The 23,749-nt window shown below is 44.2% G+C and overlaps 1 protein-coding gene across 4 annotated transcripts in view; it reads left to right on the top strand.

Moving 5' to 3' along the window:
- Positions 1-23,749, top strand: part of VEPH1 (ventricular zone expressed PH domain containing 1) — a 371,196-nt gene that overhangs the window by 334,612 nt on the left and 12,835 nt on the right. Inside the window, exon 13 of one of the 4 annotated variants that reach the window (XM_029615399.1) lies at positions 565-926. The exons of the other annotated variants lie outside the window; for them this stretch is intronic. Coding sequence (XP_029471259.1) covers positions 565-575 — 11 coding nt within the window. The 3' untranslated portion in view covers positions 576-926. Of the gene's footprint in view, positions 1-564; positions 927-23,749 lie in introns of those variants that run through there. 4 annotated transcript variants of the gene reach the window in all.

Genomic DNA, 23,749 nt, shown 5'->3' on the forward strand with positions numbered 1-23,749 from the left:
ATTAAAGCTTAAAAAGTAAAGCTTTGTTGCTGTCTAATTTGTTAGAGCCCCATAAGCAGCAAAAAGATGGGAGGCTGGCACAGAGGGGCTGTGAGCAATACGGCACCGTGCGCATTATGGTGCATAAGGTGGCAATGGATGTGTGCCCTGCTGGGCTTTGTAGGCTCTTTAGCAGGAAATCCTGCAGCAGCCTAGATTTCATAGTTACCCCTCAGTGGCATTTCGCTGCATTGCGATACAACCTACCAGTGATGGGAAAACTGCAGCCTGTCCTAACAAGCCTGAAGGGCTCCGGAGTCAGATTTCATGGGGATGGTTTCCCACACCTCAGATTTGGGTTTGTTCTTAGAATAATAGCTGCAGCGCCTCTTGGGATAAGGATTTTTCATCCCCCCCACCTCACCCCCCCTTGTATTTTACTGTTCTGGTAATCAAATTCATAGCATTATTGTGAAACCAATTCAAACCAGTAATTGTTTCCTTACCAACGATTTATTATTTTATCTTACTCTTGGGTTCTGCAGTATGTTGATACACTTTATTTAATTTCTGTTTGCCTTGCAGAATGCTTCTGAACTGTCCAGGCAATTTTCAATAAAGAACAGTGAAAAAGAGTTAGAAGAAATCATAATAGACTGTATTTTTAAATGTGGTGCCCGTGATATATTTTTTTAATTTGTTGAGCAGAAAAACTGGAAAACTAGACTTCAAAAATTTCCTTGGATGAAGACAATGTGAGCAGATTCTTTAACAGTGAGCCACATTCTTTTCTCACAAATGACTCAACGAAGCACTACTTGGTGCAAGAATTTTAGCTACCTTAATCTTGAGAAATCCGGGTAAGCTAATAAAGGCTGATGAAAAGGCAGAATTGGTGATAACATCAGTTCCAGAGAAGCCTGGGTTTTGGGGCGTTAAGGGATAACTGATTCTGGAAAGATTTTGCAGTAATTTTGACTGCATGATCCTTAATGCAACTACTTACTTGTTTAATGATTTCACTGTGGTTTGAGCAACATTATTTCATAATTTTTTATTTAATGGTTTTTATCATACCTGAAATTTTACCCTTAGCAGAGATGCACCTGATATTCAGGGACCCAGTTTTATATCAGGTCCTCCCCTGGTGATTTCATTGGGTCCGGAGAGAGGGTCATTTTTTTGTATTTTTTTCATTTGATACCCCCTCCCCCCATTCCACGATCATCCTATCTATCACCAGACCTCCCTCGTACTCCCAGGAAGCAGGAGAGTGGCACTCTTCTCATCTGGCTGGCTTCACGCTAGCACTTTGAACCATGCAGTGCTAACAAGAACCAAAATATTGCAGGGCACCAGGCAGTTCAAGCCACCAGACTGAGATCAGCCGGTGGAGGCAGAGATAGATGTAGGTAAGCACCACTCTTCTCCTCCTACTGGCCAGGGGAAGAGAGAACAGCCTGGCAGCCGATCTGGAGATGGGGAGTGGGCACAGTGGAAGCAGGACATCACAGGTACCTCTAGAAGTAGCAGGGGCTTCCATGGTTCCCTCTCCCCATCAGCAGTATTTCCTGAGGCAGCTGCAGGAGTTGGAGCCGCGGCTTAAGAACCTCTGTGCCCACCTGCCTATTGGCCTCTCAGTAGAGCATGGAGCTGCTGGGCCAGGTTTCCAGGGTTGCGGCTGCTGAATGGTGTTTCATTTTTGGGTGGAAAGTGCCTGCATTTTCTGAGGCGGGATAGATAGCCTCATGCTTTGGCTGCAGGGCTGAGATTCACGTTCAGGTCTCCTGTCTGACGGAACTGGCAGGGGTGGGTATGACACCGAGGCAAAGCATGCATGATCTATGGAGGGAGGGAACACACAGCTGCCACGGCTGCAGTGACTCCTACTGGCCAATGATTGGTACTAAGAAATAATCTCAGAATAGACTCCCTTCCAACTGTCAGGCCGAGTGTTCCTGTGTTGTCCAGGCATGCCAATCTGGGGCAGGTGATATATGAAAGAGGGGAAAAATGAGAATAAAAAAGTGTGGTGAGTTATAGCTCCTCTTTATCTTTTTTGAAAACAAGCACTGATGTTTTCCAGTATGGAATTTTTCACAAAGCAAATATGTATTCTTTTAGTAAAAGGGGTACACATCTAGAAGAGAGAAGAGGGGTTAATTTTCAAGAAAAGCCACCTAGGTGGCCAATATTTTGCCTCATAAATTTAGGAGAATTTTCAGCTGAAAGCTTTAGTTTGGCTGAAAATTCTCCTAAATCTAGCCAACCCAGGCTCAAATCTGAGCACCTAAACCTAGCCAATGAGTGCTAAAAAAAAAATCAGCAGTAGCTGGCTAAGTTCTCTCCCACCTGCCTGAATTAAAGGTACAGCAAGGGGCCAACAGCCCCCTGATCTGAAAAAATTCTGCCCCTCATCATCTCCTCTCCTGATCTCCCTCTCAACCCCATCTCACACACCCCGAGAAGCTTCACAAAACCTCCCTACGCCGAGCTGGGAGGGAGGACACAGGCTTGGCTCCTGCCGGCTTGGAATTTCTGGGGGATGGTTTCCCACACCTCAGATTTGGGTTTGTTCTTAGAAAAATATCAGCAGCTTCTCTACGTAGGGCTAGATTCCTTTGGAAGCTGACCTAGGAGAGAATAACATTACAGCTGGAGTGCAGTGGACAGTCCCACTATGCTAATACTTGAAGACAAAACATCAAAACATGTTTTAAAAAGTCTGATGTCTGTGATAATGGTGTCTTAGGGCCTATGGGCACTATGAGCAGTAACACAGACTGACATTGTTCTTCACGGTTGTAATTGCCAAAACTAGCGAATGCTCTTGAACAAGTCCTTCAGTGTACCAGGCACAAACAGGCATTTCTTCAGATTCTGACAAACATACATTTTGTTCCAACATTTTTTATTCTCTAAACAAACAGACTTATTGTGGCCAATGCAAAGAAAACGACTTTGTGTATATATGAGGCAGTTCCCCAATGACCTTCCACAGCACCCCAGGGCCATGAAGCCATACAGGATCAAGTCCAAAATAAATGTCCCCCTTCAGTACTCCGCTGCAGGGGAACAACTGGTAGTGATCAACAACTAATGAAGGAACTTGTTTTCCCTCATCTTAGACTGTCGAGCTAAAATTTTAGCCTTGGCCTCATCAACTTGACTTATTTAATGTCACTCAACTCACAGGGTGTGGCTGCAGCTGCAGTGACTGAATCAGGAGTGCCATGAGCACCCTTCGGACCGCCGCTCCTACCTTCTTCCCCGGTCCCCACTGTTCTGCAACGCAGCGGGATGCCACCAATACTTGGAAAATGCCACCAGCAACCCCTGCCCTGGGCTGTCCTGTCACTCCTTAATGCAGCTGGACACTGCTGATGACTTCCTATGTGGTGCACTGCCTTAGGCATGCGCAACCCTTTTCAGAATTTAAAGGGACCACGGCGGGAAATTCCCCGTGGCTCCTACTGATGTTATTTGCCACTAAGGCCTATAAAATGCCTCTCCTGACATGACTCCAGTGCCTCGGTAACAGGTCAGCCTGCTTCCAAGTAGTGTGAGTTGCCAGCGTCTTCGTTTTTGGTTCCTAAGTTTCCAGTTTCTGCCTTCATCTTTAGTTCCTGTGGCTCTTGTCTTCAGCTCAGTGGCTCCTGTCTTCGTTCTTCAGTCCTTGTGGTGATTTCTCCAGTTCTGTGTCTCTTTTTCTGCCCGTCTGTCTTGCTCTGCGCCTCCCTGCCTTGCCTCTTCAACCCGCCTTCCCTACAGATGGATACCTGGTATTGACCCCTTGTACACCGCCTGCCTCTGACCACTATATTACTCCTGGACTTCCAAGTCTATCAGAGGATATGCCTGGTCTGTCCGCTCCGATCCTGCTACATTGAAGAATCTCCATCGTCCGCAGAGGCCCCCTCCTAAGACCTGCTGGCCCTGGCACCCGAAGGTTCAACCCGAGGGGAACATGGGCTGCTAAAGGCGAAGCTCCAGTTGGGCCTCGCCTCTTCCAGATCTGCCTGCTGATGGTGACCTGCAGGGCTCCTCCCTGCAGGTAGCATCAACTCTGCATCGGCCCAAGGGTCCATGCTGGCAACAGTCATTAATCAGGCCCTGCACCACTGGGTTTGCAAACCGTGAAATTGCACAGGACAGCACAACCAGTAGGGCGGCATCAGGAGCAGGGAGAGGCCAGTGTTGCCACCGGGGGACTCAGTCCCACTGGCAGCGGAAAAGCAGGAGGCCTGTGGTGCCACTGGTGGACCCGATCCCACCAGTGAGCAGAAAAGCAGGAGGTCCGAGGTGCCGCCGGTGGTCCTGCTCCCATCGGCAGTAGAAGAGACCACAGCAGAAGAAGAAGACAGTCTGGCAACTCCTCCTCATGTGCTGGCCCGCAGTATTCCACACTCGCGGTGCTAGCATTTCCTGTATTCTCATCTTGCGATGCATGAGATGACAATACAGGAAGTGCTAGCATCATGAATGTTGAATTATCTCAGAGCCAGCACATGAAGAGGAGCTGCAGAACAGCTGCTCTCCCCAACGAAGAAGGTACAGGCTGGCAGCAACAGAGGAGGAGGAATTACCCATGAACCCTGACTGCCTGGTCTGCATGTTTGTGGAGTGAATGAGATGCTGCCTGTGATGGGTGTGTGAATGGGAGCTTGCCTGAGATGGGTGGGTGTATGAATGGGAGCCTGCCTGGGCTGCATATGTATATGAGTATGTGTGTGAATGGGAGGCTGCCTGTGATAGGGGTGTGTGTGTGAATGGGAGGCTACCTCATTTGAGTGGATATGTGAATGGGAGGCTGCCTGGGATGTGTGTGTGTGAATGGGAGGCTGCCTGGGATGTGTGTGTGTGAATGGGAGGCTGCCTGGGGTGAGTGGGTGTGTGAATGGGAGCCTGCCTGGGATGGGTGGATGTGTGAATGGGAGCCTGCCTGAGATGGGTGGGTGTGTGAATGAGAGCCTGCCTGGGATGGGTGGAAATGTGCGCGTGAGTGTGTGTATGTGTGTGCACACACATGCATGCATGGGACTGGGATGGGCAGGGAGTGTGTGTGTGTGTGTGTGTGTGTGTGAGAATGGGAGTTTGTCTGGGATTTGGGTGGATGTGAATGGAAGTCTGCCCGGGGTATGTGGGTGTAAATGGGAGCGAGTCTGTGTGTGTGGGTGTGTGTGAGAGAGAATTGGAGCCTGCATGGGTTGTGAGAGAGAGAGATTGGGTGCTGCCGGCAGCTGAAATAAAGATGAAGGCCTGACACTGCTGGTAGAACCCATCCTAAGAAGAGCTGGAGACGCCTGTGGGTTTGTCTGAGAGGGAGTGTATGTGTGTATGAGCTTGTGTATGTGTATATAAGAAAGAGAGAAGAAAGTTTGTGCATCCCACTTCCACTAATCCACAACAATCTCAGGGTGACTGGAAATCAAAGTTCCCAGGTATGAGACCGTGAGTTTTTAAAATCCTTTTAGTTTTATTTTTCAGGTGTTAGTTGATGTGTCTGCTATTTTGAAATATTTTATTGATGTTTGGGACATTTCAAAAAATCTTGTATATGAGTTTTTAATTATTTGATCTTTTATTCATCAGCTTTTTTTGAAATATAAGTATGTTTTTAGTATTATGATTATGTATTTATTTTATTTCTTGATTTTATTGTTTGATTGAGGAATGGTGATGGTTCTGTTTTTTCATTGTTGCACTGCATAGAGAGTCTGGCTTCTTGAGGTTTCCAGTTCAGTTTTTGTCTGCACGTTTGTATTTCTACTTTATGGTTGCTCTATTCTGTATTTGGTGAGGGTCTGTTTATGTTTTGCATATGTGACTGAGGTGAGGCATTTTCCTAATAGGAAGTGTATTAGTGTTTTAGGGCTTTTGGAGGATCAAATCCATGAACAACTCACATCACAATAGGCCTAATACCATATAGGTTCCAAGTGTCTTTTTTACAAGGATTTCTGGTTGGCATCACAGCAGTGCATGTAAATATAATGTAAGTGACATTTTTACCTCAGAATACTGTAGTTTGATATTTTTCATGTAAAATATAAATGCAGAACTCTTAACTGTGTGTGTGTGGAATGGGGAGGGCATTGTGCAAAGCTATAAAGTTTGCCTGGGGCACCTAATACCCTTGCACCAGCCATGGGTTGAGGGGGTGGGGGATGGTGTCAGTTTTTAAAGTTTGTATCCCTGAAGGGAGCAAGGTGTTTTTTTGGTCGGCCCAGGACAGAGAATGAACGGGGGGGGGGGGGGGGGGGGAGCGGCACAGGGCAGCAAAAAAGCTAGCACCAGTCCTGTTAATCATATCCCATCCTCCCTATACTCCAGGATATACATATTTATTTATTTACTTAGGTCTTTAAATCTCATCGGATAGGACTTTGGGTGCAGACTCTGCACCATTTTGATAGGTCTTTCTCTGGACCACCTCCACTCTGTCTAGATCCTCCCTGTGATACTCTAGATGAGGTGTCAGGGAAATTATCATCTCCTCTTTTCTACTGGTTATGCCTCTCCCTATGCACCCTAGCACTCTACTGGGTCTAGCCACTATTTTATCACATGGTTTTGTTACCGTGAAATCATCAGATATGATCATCTGAGGTCTCTCTCCTAATTGGTGGACAACGGTATCTCACCCTCCATTTCATATTGTTTCCTTAAATCTTTTGCATTAAATCTTAACTGCCAATCACATGAACATTTCTTGAGCTTTCTTAGATCACTCCTCATCTTGTCCACTCTATCAGAAGTGTCCACTCTGTTACAGATCTTTGGGTCATCTGCAGACAAACCTTTCCTACTAACCCCTCAGCAGTATTGCTCACAAAAGTATTGAACAGAACCAGTCCCAGTGTGAGAGTGCTTCTAGGGGTCTTTGTAGAGACAGACCAATTGGTGGCGGTGAAGAGGCAGAAAGGTAATAGTGGCCTAACAAAAACTGTTATGAATTGGAGAGTGGACCCCTGTTCCGAGGTAGAATCAGCACTACCGAGAAGGAAGTTAACCCTTGTCGGCTTCTACCGTCGGATGGCAAGGCCTGTAGGAGAAGCAGAACTGAAGACTTCACCCTGGAAGCTCATGAACCCCCCCAAGAGGGGCCCGTAGGGGCACAGCCGCTGGGACTTAGGAGACTCCTGAAGAATGAAGACTGTTTGGATGCAGGCGCCTCCGGCTGGTCGTGGGTTCCAGACGGCTGGCGCCTCCAGCAGGTCATGAGAAGTCCAGGAGTATAGCAGAAGAATAGTCGAAGTCCAGAGGAGGGTCGAAAGCCGGTCCAGAAGCAGACGGAAGAATGGTCCAAAGCCGATCCAGGAGCAGAGAAGAAGGGTCCAGAGCCAGTCCAAGTCGATACCAGAATACGCCACCACCGGTCCGAAGTCAGGGGTCCAAGAATCAATCCACAGGAAGAAGCAGAAGCGGGACGAAGCACCGAACCAGGAACACCAACACAGGAACAGAGCACAGACCTCAATACCAAGGCAAGGTCTGAGAAGCAGACCTTGCCTTTAAATACAAAACCCTGGAGGAAGTGCCTCAGAAGGGAGCCACGACACTTCCTGCGTGGCCCCTTTAAATCCTGTCTTCAGCCGCGCGCGCAGCCCTAGAGCTGCTGAGAAGGGGGCGGAGTCACGGCGTGGAGCAGAGACCCGCGGCTGGCCAAGCAACGACCCAGGCCGCGCGGAGAATGCAGTTAGAGGCTTCCTCCTCCTGCAGGAGCCTCAGCAGAGGCCCGATGCCGCGGGTGAGTGCTAGGTCCCGGCCGCGGACTGCCGCGGCCAGCAGCCATGACAGTCGGCCCCGGTCGCGGACTGCCACGGCCGGCGGTCATAACAGTACCCCCCTCCTCTAGGCCTCCCTTTAGAAAGCTTTGGTTTACTTGGATGTTCATTGTGAAAGTTCTGAAGAAGAGTTTTATCCAGGATGTTCTTAGCAGGTTCCCACGAGTTCTCCTCTGGTCCAAAACCCTCCCACGCCAGGAGGTACTCCCATATGTTGCCCCGTTTTCGGACATCTAGTACTTCGTGTACTTGATATATCATATCCTCCTCAGCTCGGGGTGGAGGAGCATCAGGAACTTTCCGATGAGGCCAGGTGAAAACCAGAGGTTTCAAAAGGGAGGTGTGGAAGGCGTTATGTATACGCAAGGTGGTAGGCAACCGCAGTTGGTAGGTTACAGGACCAAGCTGTCGCAATACAGGAAACGGTCCAATATAACGTGGCGCCAGTCGCATAGAAGGAACTCGCAACCGGATATGTCTCGTACTAAGCCACACTCTCTCTCCTGGCCGAAATCGTGGGGCAGGTCGCCGATGCTTATCGGCAAACATCTTAGCCGTATTGGCTGCTTTACAGAGCATGTGTTGGGTCTGAAGCCAGAGCTGCCGCAACTGTAGCGCCGTGAGTTGAGCTGCAGGCGAAGGTGCTGCCTCGAGGAGGCGAAGCTCCTGGAACTAAGTTAATGGCACAGTCAAACTCCCGATGCGGGGGCAAGATATCAGCCGCTGTTTTGGAAAAAACGTCCGTGAATTGTCCATATTGGGCTGATAAGCCTTCAAGATGAGTAGTGCAAATATAACTATCAGCTGGAGTATTTCCTTTCAGACAAGTTTCTTGATAGTGGGGTCCCCATTGAAGAAGTTTTAATGATGTCCAGTCAAACCGAGGGTTATGACGTTGCAACCAGTGAATTCCTAATACCACAGGATGGATGGCTCTTTGGATAACGTAAAAAGAAATCTGTTCCGAGTGCTTGGGAGCAATGTGAAAAAGTAGGGGAACGGTTTGATGAGTAATCCTCCCAGGCAGGGGATCTCCGTGGATGGAGGAAATGATTAATGGCCTGGGGCAAGGTTGAAGCGGAATGTGAAGCTGGTCCACTATATCTTGGAGAATGAAGCTCCCTCCTGCCCCAGAATCCACCAGAGCCAAAGTAGAAAATCGAAGGTCTCCAAGACCCAAGGAAACCTGAAGGGTGAGTGGGGGAGCCAGAGAGGTAATGCCTCCCCCGTAAGAACCTAGGCTTTGGAGTTTCCCGGACGTACCGGGCAATGGGCTATGAGGTGACCCATTCCCCCACAGTACATACAGAGTCCTGCTCGGCGGCGTCTCTGCCATTCCTCTGGAGAGAGAGGTCCACGTCCCAATTGCATTGGTTCTTCAACATATCCTTCAGGAGTGGGTGTAGTATGAGGGCCTGAAGCTACTGGACGAGGAAGGTTAACCGTAGTATACCGTCTGGAATTAGATCCTTCTCGAGCCCTCTCTTGCAGTCGACTATCTATCCGAGTTACCAAGTCTATAATTGCATCCAAAGATCTTGTTAGTTCTCGGGCCTCCATTTCGTCTTTTATTCGAGATGCCAGACCTTCTAAATATATGGATCGTAGGCAGTTCTCTTCCCAGTGAAATTCCGAAGCCAGCGTTCTAAATTCGATAGTGTAGTCCACTAAGGGTCGGCCTCCCTGCCGAAGTTGCAGAAGTTTGGAACCAGCGACCACCTGTTTTCCAAGATCATCAAATACAGCTTGGAATAGTTCCAAGAATTTTGGAAGATCTTGCAGTACTGGGTCCGATCGTCACCAAAAGGGAGAAGCCCATGCCAGAGCCTTCCCTTCTAATAGAGACAAAATATAGGTAGTCTTGGTGAGGTCATCTGGAAACAACGGAGCCTGAAGTTGAAAATGCATACTGCATTGGTCAATAAATCCCTGACACAGGCGCGGATCACCGGCGTAGCGTGGAGGGATAGGTAGAGGAATAGCAGCTCGGGTATTACTTGGCGTCATTGATGGCATTGGTGGAGGATCGGCCTGAACAGCTGCCATAGAGTCCAGACGTGCATTGAGTCATTCTAATGAAGATGCCATGGATTCCAGAATACGCTGTTGTTCCATGACCTTCTGAGCGAGACATGGGATGGCTTGTCGAGCCGAAGCCTCTGTCGGGTCCATGGCCTTGGTATTCTGTTACGAATTGGAGAGTGGACCCCTGTTCCGAGGTAGAGTCAGCACTACCAAGAAGGAAGTTAACCCTTGTCGGCTTCTACCGTCGGATGGCAAGGCTTGTAGGAGAAGCAGAACTGAAGACTTCACCCTGGAAGCTCGTGAACCCCCCCCAGGATGGGCCCATAGGGGCACAGCCGCTGGGACTTAGGAGACTCCTGAAGAATGAAGATGGTCTGGATGCAGGCGCCTCCTGCAGGTCGTGGGTTCCAGATGGCTGGCGCCTCCAGCAGATCATGAGAAGTCCAGGAGTAGAGCAGAAGAGTAGTCCTAGTCCAGTCCAAGGGTCGAAGTCCAGCGGAGGGTCGAAAGCCGGTCCAGAAGCAGACGGAAGAATGGTCCGAAGCCGATCCAGGAGCAGAGAAGGAGAAGGGTCCAGAGCCAGTCCAAGTCGATACCAGAATACGCCACCACCGGTCCGAAGTCAGCGGTCCAAGAATCAATCCACAGGAAGAAGCAGAAGCGGAACGAAGCACCGAACCAGGAACACCAACTCAGGAACAGAGCACAGACCTCAATACCAAGGCAAGGTCTGAGAAGCAGACCTTGCCTTTAAATAGAAAACCCTGGAGGAAGTGCCTCAGAAGGGAGCCACGACACTTCCTGTCGTGGCCCCTTTAAATCCTGTCTTCAGCCGCGCGCGCAGCCCTAGAGCTGCTGAGAAGGGGGCGGAGTCACGGCGTGGAGCAGAGACCCGCAGCTGGCCAAGCAACGACCCAGGCCGCGCGGAGAATGCAGTTAGTCTTCCTGCTCCTGCAGGAGCCTCAGCAGAGGCCCGATGCTGCGGGTGAGTGCTAGGTCCCGGCCGCGGACCACCGCGGCCGGCTGCCATGACAGTCGGCCCCGGTCACGGACTGCCACAGCCGGCGGTCATAACAAACTGAGCTGACCAGACCTAAAAGCATCACATTTTCTGTGGAAAGGGCTCAACTTGCATTAGCAGAATTAGCATATATGCAATAAGGTAAGATTATTAACCAGCTGAATATTGTTAGTCTAACAAAGTACCTAACCCATTGGTGTGTAAGTTTAGGGGAGGTGATGTATTTAACCATCTGTAATGGCTCAAACTCTGAGCTGTGGGTTTTCTTTACGTTGCTTGGTAAACTGCACTGCTCCTAGGGTATCTTATATTAAAAATTAAGGATTTTTCTCTTACTGGCTGTTGGCTTTCAGTGCTTATTAGTGCTCCCTCCACCAGGACAGTTCCTTAAGTCACACAACTGATGACCCATCCTTCATCAGAGTGAACTCCATTTACCACTACTCTTGCCTTTCAATTAACCAATTTCTAATCCAGTCACTCTACTTGAGGCCCTCCCCTGGGCAGCTCAGTTTATTTGCAAATCTCTTATGTGGCAAAAGCTTTGCTGAAATCCAGGTAAACCACATCCAGAGCAATACCTAAATGTAATTCTCTGGTCATCCAGAAAATTAAAAGCAATTCAAGAGTCTGTTGTAAAGCAAATGAGATTGCAGTAAACAATTTGAAGTCCAAGACAAACCTTAATACCAAAATCATCATAAATTCCTTCTCCAAACCATGGTGAATTTGTGTGCAACTGAGCCGTGTTTTTCCCTTTCACAGTTCTGTGTGTCAGCTTTAGTGCCAGGTTCTGTTCAGCTTCATCTTTTCATGCCAGGGGTGATGTAACCCAGATGCAATGAAACAAAAAGAATCTGTTTTACATTGATCTGTGCACCCCTTATCTCTTCTGATTATGTGTAAACATGTTTGTGCGTCTTGCCTTTGGTTACCTTTGGCTTTCATTTTAACAGAACCGCTCGTATCTCCTCTAGAATAGGGACATGTTTGTTTAAATCGTATGCAATAAATCTTTCTAAAGTGGATGTGCATAATTCCTCACTTTTGCTAGAATTATAACTGCAAGCGTAAGCGCTTTACACAAATTTTGCAAAACTATCCATAATGTCTGTATTAAATTTAACATGAATTTCTGGAGCTGGGGGAAGTACTCTATTCCTAACTAAGGCACAGTGCAAGTGGGGCTCCTTATTATAATTTAGTTCTCTGGTTTCTCTGTACCACCTCTAACACTTCCCTTCTTGTAAGACTTCAAACCATGAGGGAGTATCCTCACTATTTCCACATCCTAAAATTGGATGGAAGACTCTGCCTTCACACTCATGAGCAAGCAATTCTAATTGTTAATCCTCCTGCTTTGGCAAAGGTTATAGCGACCTCCTGTCCCCGCTGGTGTCGGGTGGCAGAGTGTTAATCCCCCTCTCCATATTGTGCAAGGTCTCAGTCTCAGTCAAAAGGTTAAAACTGGACCTTCCTGAGCTTTTTGCCAAAACCCCACACTAGGATCGTAGCCAAAAGGACAGGAAATGATCAAAATTTATATATATAATTTATTTAATTAACTTTATTTCCTAAACTTGTGGCCAGTATTAAAGCAGTAAATTTTTTTTTTAATTTTATTTTTATTAATTGACATCATCCAGAAATTCTGACAAGTAGAAAAAAAGATATACAAGAATAAAAAGAAGAAACATAGAAAATGATGGCAGAGAACCAAATGGTCCATCCAGTCTGCCCAACAAGCTTATGGTAGCATCTGCTGTGCCATACAAGTTACCCCCTTACTTAGTTTCCCAAATCGTCAAAGTCAGAGCCCTTGTTAATTGCTGACTGAGTCCAATTTCCTGTTACCTCTTGCCATTGAATCTGAGATCAATGTTGGAGCTGCATCCAAAGTATTAGGTTTAGTGATTAAGGGTAGTAACCGCCACACCAGCAAGTTACGTATTTGTTTTCCCAGACCGTAAAATCCAATGTCCTTGTTGGTTGCTGTCTGAATCTAATTCCCCTTTTCCTCTTTTCCCCCTGCCATAAAAGCAGAGAGCTATAATGAAGTTGCATCAACAGTATGATGGCTTATTGGTTAAGGGTAGTATTGCCACGCCAGCAAGTTACTCCCATGCACTCTATTTTTTCATTTCCATCTTCTAGCCTTTAGGGATCCACAGTGTTTATTCCATGCCCCTTTGAAATCTTTCACCCTTTTTGTCTTCACCACCTCCTCCAGAAGGGCATTCCTGCTATCCACCATCCTCTCCGTGAAGAAATACTTCCTGATTGTTCTAGTCGTCCTCCCTGGAGTTTCATTACGTGACCCCCTAGTTCTACTAATTTCTTTCCAACGGAAAAGATTTGTCGATTGTCGATCATTAAAACCTTTCAGATAGAGATCCAATATGGCGTCCTAAGGAGAGGTCGCAGCAAAATCGCTCTCCTAGACCTTCCTACATACCTTGCTTTTCATGCCCCACACAAAGAGGAAGGAACGAATCTGACCGGAGTCCTCCATTCCGGCAGGAATGACTCCCCTCCAACCGATGATAGAAGGCTTTTTTGCCCTGATTTCAGCATCTACGCCGGGAACGGAGTCCACTGGAGTGACTGGTGAGGAACACGCCAGTTCCTTCTTGGACGTTCATACATTCTTGAGCCCCGGGGCGCCTCAAACACTCTCCCCCCCGACCCGAAACAGCAGCCGAAATCCGGGTAGACTCCCCCCAAAGCGGGAACTAGGAGGAACGACGGAGGCAGAAGGAGGCTTGCTGGCAGCGTGTGCAATGGTGGTTAGCACTGTGGAGGTGAGGAAACAACAAGAAGAAAAGGTCTCTATAGGCTATGCTGAGAGACAATTTGAACGGGTATCTGGTGCTTCAAATTCCAGGCAGACGAGAGAGGAGGACTCGATAAATGAAACCGCTAGAGTTTCAGAAATTTGTTGAGGGGATAAGGCAATTACGACTCTCATTCCTCAGCCATTGAATATTCAAGAAGTAACATTGGAGACGGTATGGAGAGCCATAGTGATGCTTGAGAAAGCTATTGTATCTCTATTATGTTAACTTCTAACCAGGAGAACATTAACAAGGTGGAATCTACAGTGTTAACACATGAATCTAAAATTAAAGAAATGGATACAAAAATTGCTTCGATTCAAATAGTACAGATGAATCTAACAAAATTTGACTTGGAAACACCTAGAAAAATGGAGAACTTGGAGAACTCTCAAAGGTATTTGAACTTAAGAATTTTAAATTTTCCTCAAGTCAAATTAACTCCTTTGAGATATCAATTTAAAAAATATTTAATGGAGGTTTTATTGATACCTTTGGAAGCAATTTCTCCTATAGCAAATATCTATTTTGTCTCTAAATCTGAAATGGCCAACCCACCCAGATTGTTGGTAACAACCTGGCTGCACTTCTAGAAACATTGCATGAAGAAGTTGAGGTTCGCAGAACAGTCTTGGTCTCTCTTGTATTTCCCTTGGGCAGAGATATGATACTGAAATTATTTCTGCAAAATAGAGAGAAGACATACCACGACCAAAAGATATGGATATACCCCGATATTACTAAATTGATTCAAATTAGGAGGAAAAGTTGTTGGGTATGTGCCAAGAGGCAAGGGAGTTGGGGGCCAAAATAACTATTAGATACCCATGTAAATGCATCCTAAATTGGAATAATAACCACTCTGTGTTCTTTGAACCGGAGCCTTTAAGAGTATTTTTGGATGGCCTTAAGAATGGGGGGAGTAATGCCTAAAAAATGATTGAGCATTTAAATAATGGGTGCTATAACCTGCTTATTTTCTTTTTTTTCTTTTATTATTGAAGAATAAATGTTCCATTTAAAATATTGGATCCCCCAATTGCCACTTAACATAATGACATGATAGAAATGGTGTAATTTTGATATGGGATATGTTTAGCTTATATGTTCTTGATATCATCAATACCTGCTGAACTTTTATCATAACACTGTCGTATTTATGCATTTGGTTATTTATGTTCCGTTCCATAGTGAGGTATTGCCACAGTTTCTCACATATTCTTATTTACTCACTATGCTACTCTATTACATTAATAGACTGAAATGTTAATATTGCTCTGTGCAATCTCTCCCCTTTTCCAGCTCCAAGTTGATTTCCCTGATTTATTGTAACTTTCTCAATTCCTTTATCTGATTCACGATATTTAAAGTTCAAGGTTCTTTTTGAGAACATTGTTTTACGTTATGTTATGTTTTACACACTTTGTTAATTGTAAACCGGGTTGATGTGATGCCTGTCATGAAACTCGGTATAACAAAAACAATAAATAAATAAATAAATAAATATGCAGGAAAGAAAAGTTTTCTTCTTGTTGAAATTTAATATATTACTGTGAATCATGTTAAAAATTATATAAATAAAGAATTTTTAAAAAAAAACCTTTCCGGTATCTGAAGGTCTGTATCATATCTCCCCTGCACTTCCTCTTCTCCAGGGTATACATATTTAGGTCCTTCAACCTCTCCTCATAAATCATTTGATAGAGACTCCCCACCATTTTTGTCGCCCTTCTCTGGACTGCCTCCATTCTGTCTCTGTCCCTTTTGAGATACAGTCTCCAGAATTGAACACAATACTTCAAGTGAGGCCTCACCAAGGACCTGTACAAGTAGATTATCTCTTCCTTTTTCTTACTGGTTATTCCTCTTTCTATGTAACCCAGCATTCTTCTGACTTTAGCTATCACCTTGTCACATTGCTTCGCCGTCTTCAGATCGCTAGACACTATCGCCACAAGGTCCCTTTCTTGCTCCGGGCTCAGCAGCCCTTCACCCCCCATCACATACAGCTCTTTTGGATTACCACACCCCAGATACATGACTCTGCACTTCTTGGCATTGAATTCTAGCTATCATATATTTGACCATTGTTCAAGTTTCCTTAAATCACGTCTCATTCTCTCTACTCCTTCCAGCATGTCCACTCTTTTGCAGATCTTGGTATCATCTGTAAAAAGACAAACTTTTCCTTCTATCCCTTCCGCAATGTCGCCCACAAAGATATTGAATAGGACCAGTCCCATCACCAATCCTTGCGGCACACCGTTTAACACCATATCTCTTCAGCATAAGTTCCATTTACTATCACATGCTGTCTTCCATCCGTCAACCAGTTTGTAATCCAGGCCACCACCTTGGCGCTCACTCCCAAGCTTCTCATTTTATTCATAAGCCTCCTATGTGGGACTGTATCATCAGCTTTGCTGAAATCCAAGTAGATGACATTGAGCGCTGTTCCTTGATCCAATTCTTTAGTCACCCATTCAAAAAAGTCATTCAGATTTGTCTGATAGGACCTTCTTCTGGTGAATCCATGCTGCTGCTAGTCCACCAATTCTTCTGAATGTAAATAGTTCACTATTCTTTCCTTCAGCAATGTCTCCATTACTTTTCCCACCACCGAGGTAAGGCTAACTGGCCTGTAGTTTCCAGCCTTCTCTCTGCTCCCACTCTTCTGAAGCAGGACTTCTTTTCCAATCACTCGGCACCACTCCCGTTTCCAGAGATCTATTGAACAGGTCACACAATGGACCCCATCACATCTCTGAGCTCCCTCAGTATCCTGGGATGAACCTCATTAGGCTCCATGGCTTTGTCTACTTTCAGTTTTCCTAGCTCTTCCCATACATTCTCTTCTGTAAACAGAGTTTCGTCTACTCCACCCCCCTCCATTTTCTTGTTAACTAGCAACGGGCCTTCTCCAGGGTCTTCTTTAATGAATACCGAACTGAAGTATTTGTTTAATATTTCTGCCATTTCTTCATCTCTTTCCACACATTGATCCTTTTCACCTTTCAATTTCACTATACTACTTTGGACCTTTCTCTGATGTATCTGGAAAATGTTTTGTCATAAGAACATAAATTGCCATGCTGGGTCAGACCAAGGGTCCATCAAGCCCAGCATCATGTTTCCAACAGAGGCCAAACCAGGCCACAAGAACCTGGCAAGTACCCAAACACTAAGAAGATCCCATGCCACTGATGCAATTAATAGCAGTGGCTATTCCCTAAGTAAATTTGAATAATAGCTGTTAATGGACTTCGCCTCCAAGAACTTATCCAAACCTTTTTTGAACCCAGCTACACTAAATGCACTAACCACATTCTCTGGCAACAAATTCCAGAGCTTTATTGTGCGTTGAGTGAAAAATAATTTTCTCCGATTAGTCTTAAATGTGCTATTTGCTAACTTCATGGAATGCCCCCTAGCCCTTCTATTATTCGAAAGTGTAAATAACTGATTCACATCTACTCGTTCAAGACCTCTCATGATCTTAAAGACCTCTATCATATCCCCCCTCAGCCATCTCTTCTCCAAGCTGAACAGCCCTAACCTCTTCAGCCTTTCCCCTTTATCATTTTGGTAGCCCTTCTCTGTACCTTCTCCATCACAACTATATCTTTTTTGAGATGCGGTGACCAGAACTGTACACAGTATTCAAGGTGCGGTCTCACCATGGAGCAATATAGAGGCATTATGACATTTTCCGTTTTATTATCCATTCCCTTCCTAATAATTCCTAACATTCTGTTTGCTTTTTTGACTGCTGCAGCACACTGAGCCGACGATTTTAAAGTATTATCCACTATGATGCCTAGATCTTTTTCCTGGGTGGTAGCTCCTAATATGGAACCTAACATCATGTAACTACAGCAAGGGTTATTTTTCCCTATATGCAACCCCTTGCACTTGTCACATTAAATTTCATCTGCCATTTGGATGCCCAATCTTCCAGTCTTGCAAGGTCCTCCTGTAATGTATCACAGTCTGCTTGTGATTTAACTACTCTGAATAATTTTGTATCATCCGCAAATTTGATAACCTCACTCATCATATTCCTTTCCAGATCATTTATATATATATTGAAAAGCACCGGTCCAAGTACAGATCCCTGAGGCACTCCATCTCGCTTTACCTCTTTGGCAATCCTTCTGCTTGACTTTTTGCTTTCTTGATTGCGTTCTTCATCTCCCTCAGTTTCACTAGATATTCTTCCTTGTGTTTCTTGCTTCGAAATAAATAAAAGGTTATTCAGCACATTTATTTTTGCCAGAGGGAGAGGTAATTTGCCTTTATTAATCCTTGAGTGGGAATTCAATCCTGGCTTCCCTGGTTCAGGGCCCATTTCTCTGGCCACTAGGCTACGACTCCATTGCCATATCAGACAAAGACCACTAAGGAAAAAAAGGGGAGCCTATTAGAGGAAAATTATATTTAACAGAAAAGAAAAAATATTAAGGAGAACAAAAATGCAATATGGGCCTAAACCACCCTCCTTAATAACCCATTTCCACCTCATTTAGATCCCTCCTTAACATTCAGAAAAGTTTCCAAGTGAGTTGGAACAAAAAAAATTAACTTGTTATGATAGGCAATTAAACACCCAAAAGGAAATTTAAGATAAAAAGTGGATCCAAGGGCCAATACCTTCTGTTTCAACTGGAGGAAAGATTTCCTGCAAAATTGAGTGGCTCAAGAAATATTTGGAAAACTTTTCATCTTCTGACTGCAAAACAAAAAGTCCGTGTTCTTGAAATATTTTTGAAAAATCAGATCCTTGTCACTTTCTGCCACAAATGAAAATAATAAAGTAAGTGGTATATCGTCTATAGACACCACCAAGAAAGTAGACAAATAGGGACTTGACAGTTGCAAATTATCCATATCATCTTCATCACTCACTATTTTAGAACTGGAAATATAGTAAATGCTAGATAAAGGAATCACTTTATCTTCTGATATAGCCAATATCTCTCTATTAGAGGTGACATCTAGTTTTTGGAAAATTCAAAACTGCAAATTTTTCCTTCTCAAACTATTTTCCAGTCTTTTTATTTAATTATGCGACATTAAACCATCTTTGATAAATGAACACTTGAAGACTGTAAAGAAGATACAGTAGTTTCTATAGCAGCTAATCTAGTCTAATGATATTCCAATTTAGATCTAGATTCCCCCCTGTAATTAAGAAACTGAGATGTAGTATGGGTCTGTGTCTTGTTCATTTTCACTATCAACTCCCAAACATTATACAAAATAATATTTGAAGCATCGAGTCATTCCTAACAATAAGTCCTGAAGCTGATGTAATAATGATCACCCCTTCCCCCCGTAGCTGCCTGTATACCTGACATAACCTCAGCAGGAAAAGCTTGGGGTAATGTAGTGAAAATCCCAGACTCTCACAATGAGGGTAGATTCATCCTTTCTAGGAGACTGGGCTGTATTGTTGGTTGAGAGGGAGTTCAGCCCTGGCCCAGGCTTAAGGAGGCATCTGAAGAATCCATAATAGCAGTCCTACTGGGCTCAATAGTTGTCCTTTGCAAATATAGATCCCTGGGGCCTTTAACTTTGGAAATCACCAGAGAGGACATCCGAACTTTAGGCTTTCTTTTCTTTCCCATAAAGCAAAGTAAGTTGTTCAAAGAAAATAAATTGTCAAAGGGGTACGCCTCTTTGGTGTGCGGCTTCAGCAGTGCGCTGGTGGCTGTGCGCAGCTGATCCGATGTTATATGGACGGAGAAGGCAGCTCGTGCTGATGTTGACGACCCCAAACAAGGAGAAGCCCCACCACAGTATCGCTTAGTTGGAACAGCGAATAGAGATAGCCCCAGCTTCCTCACTTGTAAGCGGCGTTCCTGGTAGGTCTCCACAAACGCGATGGCCCCCGCGTAAATTAATTTTTTATATAAAGTTTCTCATGATGAAAATATATTGCATTTCTTCGATCATATTTATTGCATGAAGTTCTTATGCCAAAGAAACATTTGGAGCAGTGGTATTAGAATGACAATGCTAGGTTAGAATGAAATAGGGATTTATAAAAAAAAATAGGGGGAAAATCCCGGTAGTTATAAATAAAGACTCATGTTGTCAGATCAAGTCTTGATTCCAATTAAGCTGGAGGTCCAAAGCAGCAGGAGGATTCTATTTGTGTAATTATTTCATAATAGTATTATTAAATTAATGTTACTATTTGTATGCATAACTAGTGTTTATAATTCTTCATATAAAGAAACTGTAAAATTATTACAGAACATAACTTGTCAACGTTTGTTTCACTCTCTTGGTTGTTGTTGGTAAAAATAAAAAATAAAATAAAATAAGATGGGGCCAGGAAGTGGTGTTTGAGTTCCCGTACTCAAATGACAATAAAACTGACCACATTAGAAAAGTCACTCATGCTGTGTACTTGATGTGATTAGTGCAGCAATGCTGCAATGATGCTTTGGCGTAGGATTTCCTAGTAGAGATGCCTGTAAATCTCACATCACCTCATTATTCTAAAGTGACTTTGCTTTTCAGAACAATTAGAACCTTTTTTAAATTTTATTGTTGAAGGGTAAAAAATAACTCCAGTAGTCTCATTTGTTGTGGTAGTTGTAACTATGCATGAAGAGACAGAAATATTTTAAAGCAGAAGTTAGTGTTAGTGGCATAATGGAAACGTTATATCTTCATATGAACTTTATGCTTTTTATGCAAGTATATCTCTGAAGCACAATCAGATTTACCTTAAAACTACTGGTGATAATTGTAGACACATCCACTGACAATATTTTGGCATGGCAATGTCCAGCTGCTAAGACACTCTGATAAATACAGACTGAGGCAAGAGCCATTGTAATGACCGATGTCTTGCACATAGACAAGCTCCGGGTCTTTTATGGCCTAAAGAACTTACTGGAAACTGATGGATTTTAAATTGGTGCTACAGGCACCTGTTATCTACATTAGACTATTGCAATGCTATTTATTTATGATTGCCTGCCAACCTGATCCCTGAGACAACTACAGTTGCTTTTGAAATCTACAGTCTGTCTAATCCCTAGAAAAAAAAAAAATGCACTGACCACGTTACTCCGACACCATTCCAGTTTCACTGGCCACCTGTCCAATTTCAGGTACGGTTTAAAGTATTATTCGTAACTCACAAACTGCTCAGTACTAGTTCTTTCCCATGGATACGTTTCTTGCTAGGAATTTATCAACTAACACGAACCCAGCAAAGAGGCCTCGTTAAGGTACCCTCAATGAGAAACTGTGCCTGCGCCCTCCATTTGGAATACAATACCTGAAGCGTGAAGACAGCACAAAAACCTTTAAAGTACTCCCTGAAACCTTTTTTTTTTTTTTTTGCTGAGACTGGCTTTTGCTTGATTTTATATGTTTAGGACACTGCCGAGCTTGCAGGTCATTTGATTATGATCCTGGTGATTGTTGCTTTCGCCTTAGATTATAACCTGTCTTATTTCTTTAAGTCTGTATTAAGTTTGAATCTTTTATATCAATTATGTATGTTATTCTGTATATCGCTTAAGGTCTAGGCACAAGCGATTAACACATTTTAATAAATACAAAACAGAAGGCACTCACCTGTCCTCCACCGGCAATAGCTGGCACCCAAGAAGAGTTTGCATTCAATACATTACTGCCCAGCTTTATTTATTTGCATCTTTTGAATCATTGAGCTGTATTTAGGAGGAAGAAATTAAAATCAGGCTGCTTTGGTATTTTAAATAAATTTAAAAAACCCAAATATAATATAATAAAAACCATATTGCACATATGAATAGATAATTTGGAATCAGAATGATGAAGTAAAAAGCCTATTCACTTTGTACTATTGCAGTTTCAGCTGATTATCTCAGCAATAATTCCAGGTGGCCAGGGAAACAGCTTTTGAAAGGAAAAGTGGCATCAGGAAAGACTCTAGTCCAAGTGCATTACTGGAGATTTGCTAAGATGGCTCACCTTGTAATGCTTTGACACAAATGGACCCAGCACAGTTTTCTTTTCTAACTGTGGCTGTTAGGTGCTTGTGCACCTATTAAGATCACTGTGACTGCAGGCCGTCTTGGATTAGATATGCTACAGCAACTGGCTGGATGGTTGCTCCTCCTGGTATTTAACAGCGTTCTTCCTATCAACTCATCTGGGAAACTTCCTCCATTCCTGGTTTAGCTCTAGAAATAATGAAAGTGTCTTCTCATCTCAGCCATGTCTCTATCCATGCAGATTTTCAACTCAACTGTGGTTTCTCAGTTATTTTTTTTTATACGGGCCTAACCTTCTAAATCATGACTTTGGAGAACATATACCAGCAGATGACACTTGTACAGCTGATAAGCTGGGCTGAAGTTATTAAAGGCTAAAAGTGTTACTGATGGAGAACAGTGAATATCAGGTGTCTATGGGCCTACTTGGGATACAGTGTTGGAACAATTTTTACCCAGATGTTGGAGCAATTATGTTATTTTAAGCATGAGCATGTGGCACAAATAAAATATCACATTACCCAGAATCAGGCCTGGTGTCATGGGAGGGCAATAGGGGGCATTCCCTCCCCTCCCACGCCCCCTGCCCAGTTTCCTTCCTGCAGTCCTGGCCATGTCACAGGCTGAGCAGAAGGTATGGCCAAGCCCTTTCAACAGGAGGAGAGCGTGGATGCAGTTAGAGACTCAGCAAAGAAAAGGTGATGGGGGTTGTTTAAGCAGAACAGAGACCTAAAAGGAGAAGCATTCCAGTTTGTTAAATGCTTCCTGCTGGTAGAGGAATGAGGAGGAGAGTAGATCGTAACGCTTGAGCTGGGTTCCCAGATTCCTTCTTATTGACTAGTGAATTAACACTCTAGATCCTTTCGCTGTTCTCCCTTTCCAGGAGGAGGTTAACATCATTCCCTAATCCCTGGGAAAATTACCAGCTTAGTGTCCTGCCCGGGGTGTAGACACGAGAGCTGACTTGTAAACAGGATAGATGCAGAGTGAGTGAAAGAGCAGTGCTTGTGGTGCATTTTGTTTTCTTTGGCTTTCAGGACCAGACATGCTTTTGAAGTTGGTGTAGAGCTACTGCTCCCAGAGAGAGGGGGGGAGAGTGGAGAGAGAGCATGAGAGGAGGGGAGAAATGTATATGGGAAAGATAAGCAAGGAAAGAGATCAGGAGAAAGGGAAAAGAGAAAGCAAGAAAAAGAGGTGGAGAGCAAAGATGGGAATGGCAAAAGCCTTTGGTTAGTTTTACATTTTTTATTAATTTATTTCATTTTGTTTCTTTTTTTTGTTTGTTTGTTTCTTTCATTTCAGTGCATGCTAAAACAGACATGAACAAAACGACATGATGTGGGGATACATGTCACAAAATAAAACAACAAATGTTTTGGGGTTTTTTTTAAATGACAGCTACATCCTTAGTGGAGAGAAAAGAAGGAGAAAAGGGGGAGAGGCAGGAAAGGAAAGAGGGAAATGACTGAAGAATTCACTGTAGGGAAGAAACAAATCTGAATGGAAAATAAAAAGGAGACCGGTGATACCAAAGAGACAAAAAAAAAAAATAAGGCAGAGAGGAGAAAGAGGGAGAAAAAAAATCAGAACAAGGACTGGAAAAATGTTTTTTTCTGAAAAAGAACGTAAATTCCCTAAACCGTATAAAGAATGTTGGGAGCCAATTCAAGCATTATTGATCTGTGTGTATGTCCCACTTGTTCTGCAAAAAAGATGAATCTGGTTAGCTGATGCAGCCTTTTCTGTTGCTTATGGCCTTTCTTGGCAGGACACACCCTAAATAAGATCATTAATATTATGTAAAAAATAATAATACAAAATAAATGGTTTTAAGGTATCAGAACACTGCCTATTTTGAGATTAGGTTGGTAAAACTTTGCTCGGATCTTTTATGAACAGCACACGCGCTGCATTCGCTGTCCTTGCTGCTTCTGCTGTGAGAATCAGTGTCCCAGAAATCTGCCTCCCTTATGGAAGAAGCAGCAGAGGCACAAAGGGCAGGCAAGGGCACTGCCTCTGAGGTGGTGCACCACCTTCTCCTGCTGTGGCTCTGGCAAGGCCCACTTCCTGCACGACTGGGAACATGCACCAGCTGGGAGAGGA

Source organism: Rhinatrema bivittatum, chromosome 9 (genome assembly GCF_901001135.1).
Source record: "Rhinatrema bivittatum chromosome 9, aRhiBiv1.1, whole genome shotgun sequence".
Taxonomy (NCBI): Eukaryota; Metazoa; Chordata; class Amphibia; order Gymnophiona; family Rhinatrematidae; genus Rhinatrema; species Rhinatrema bivittatum.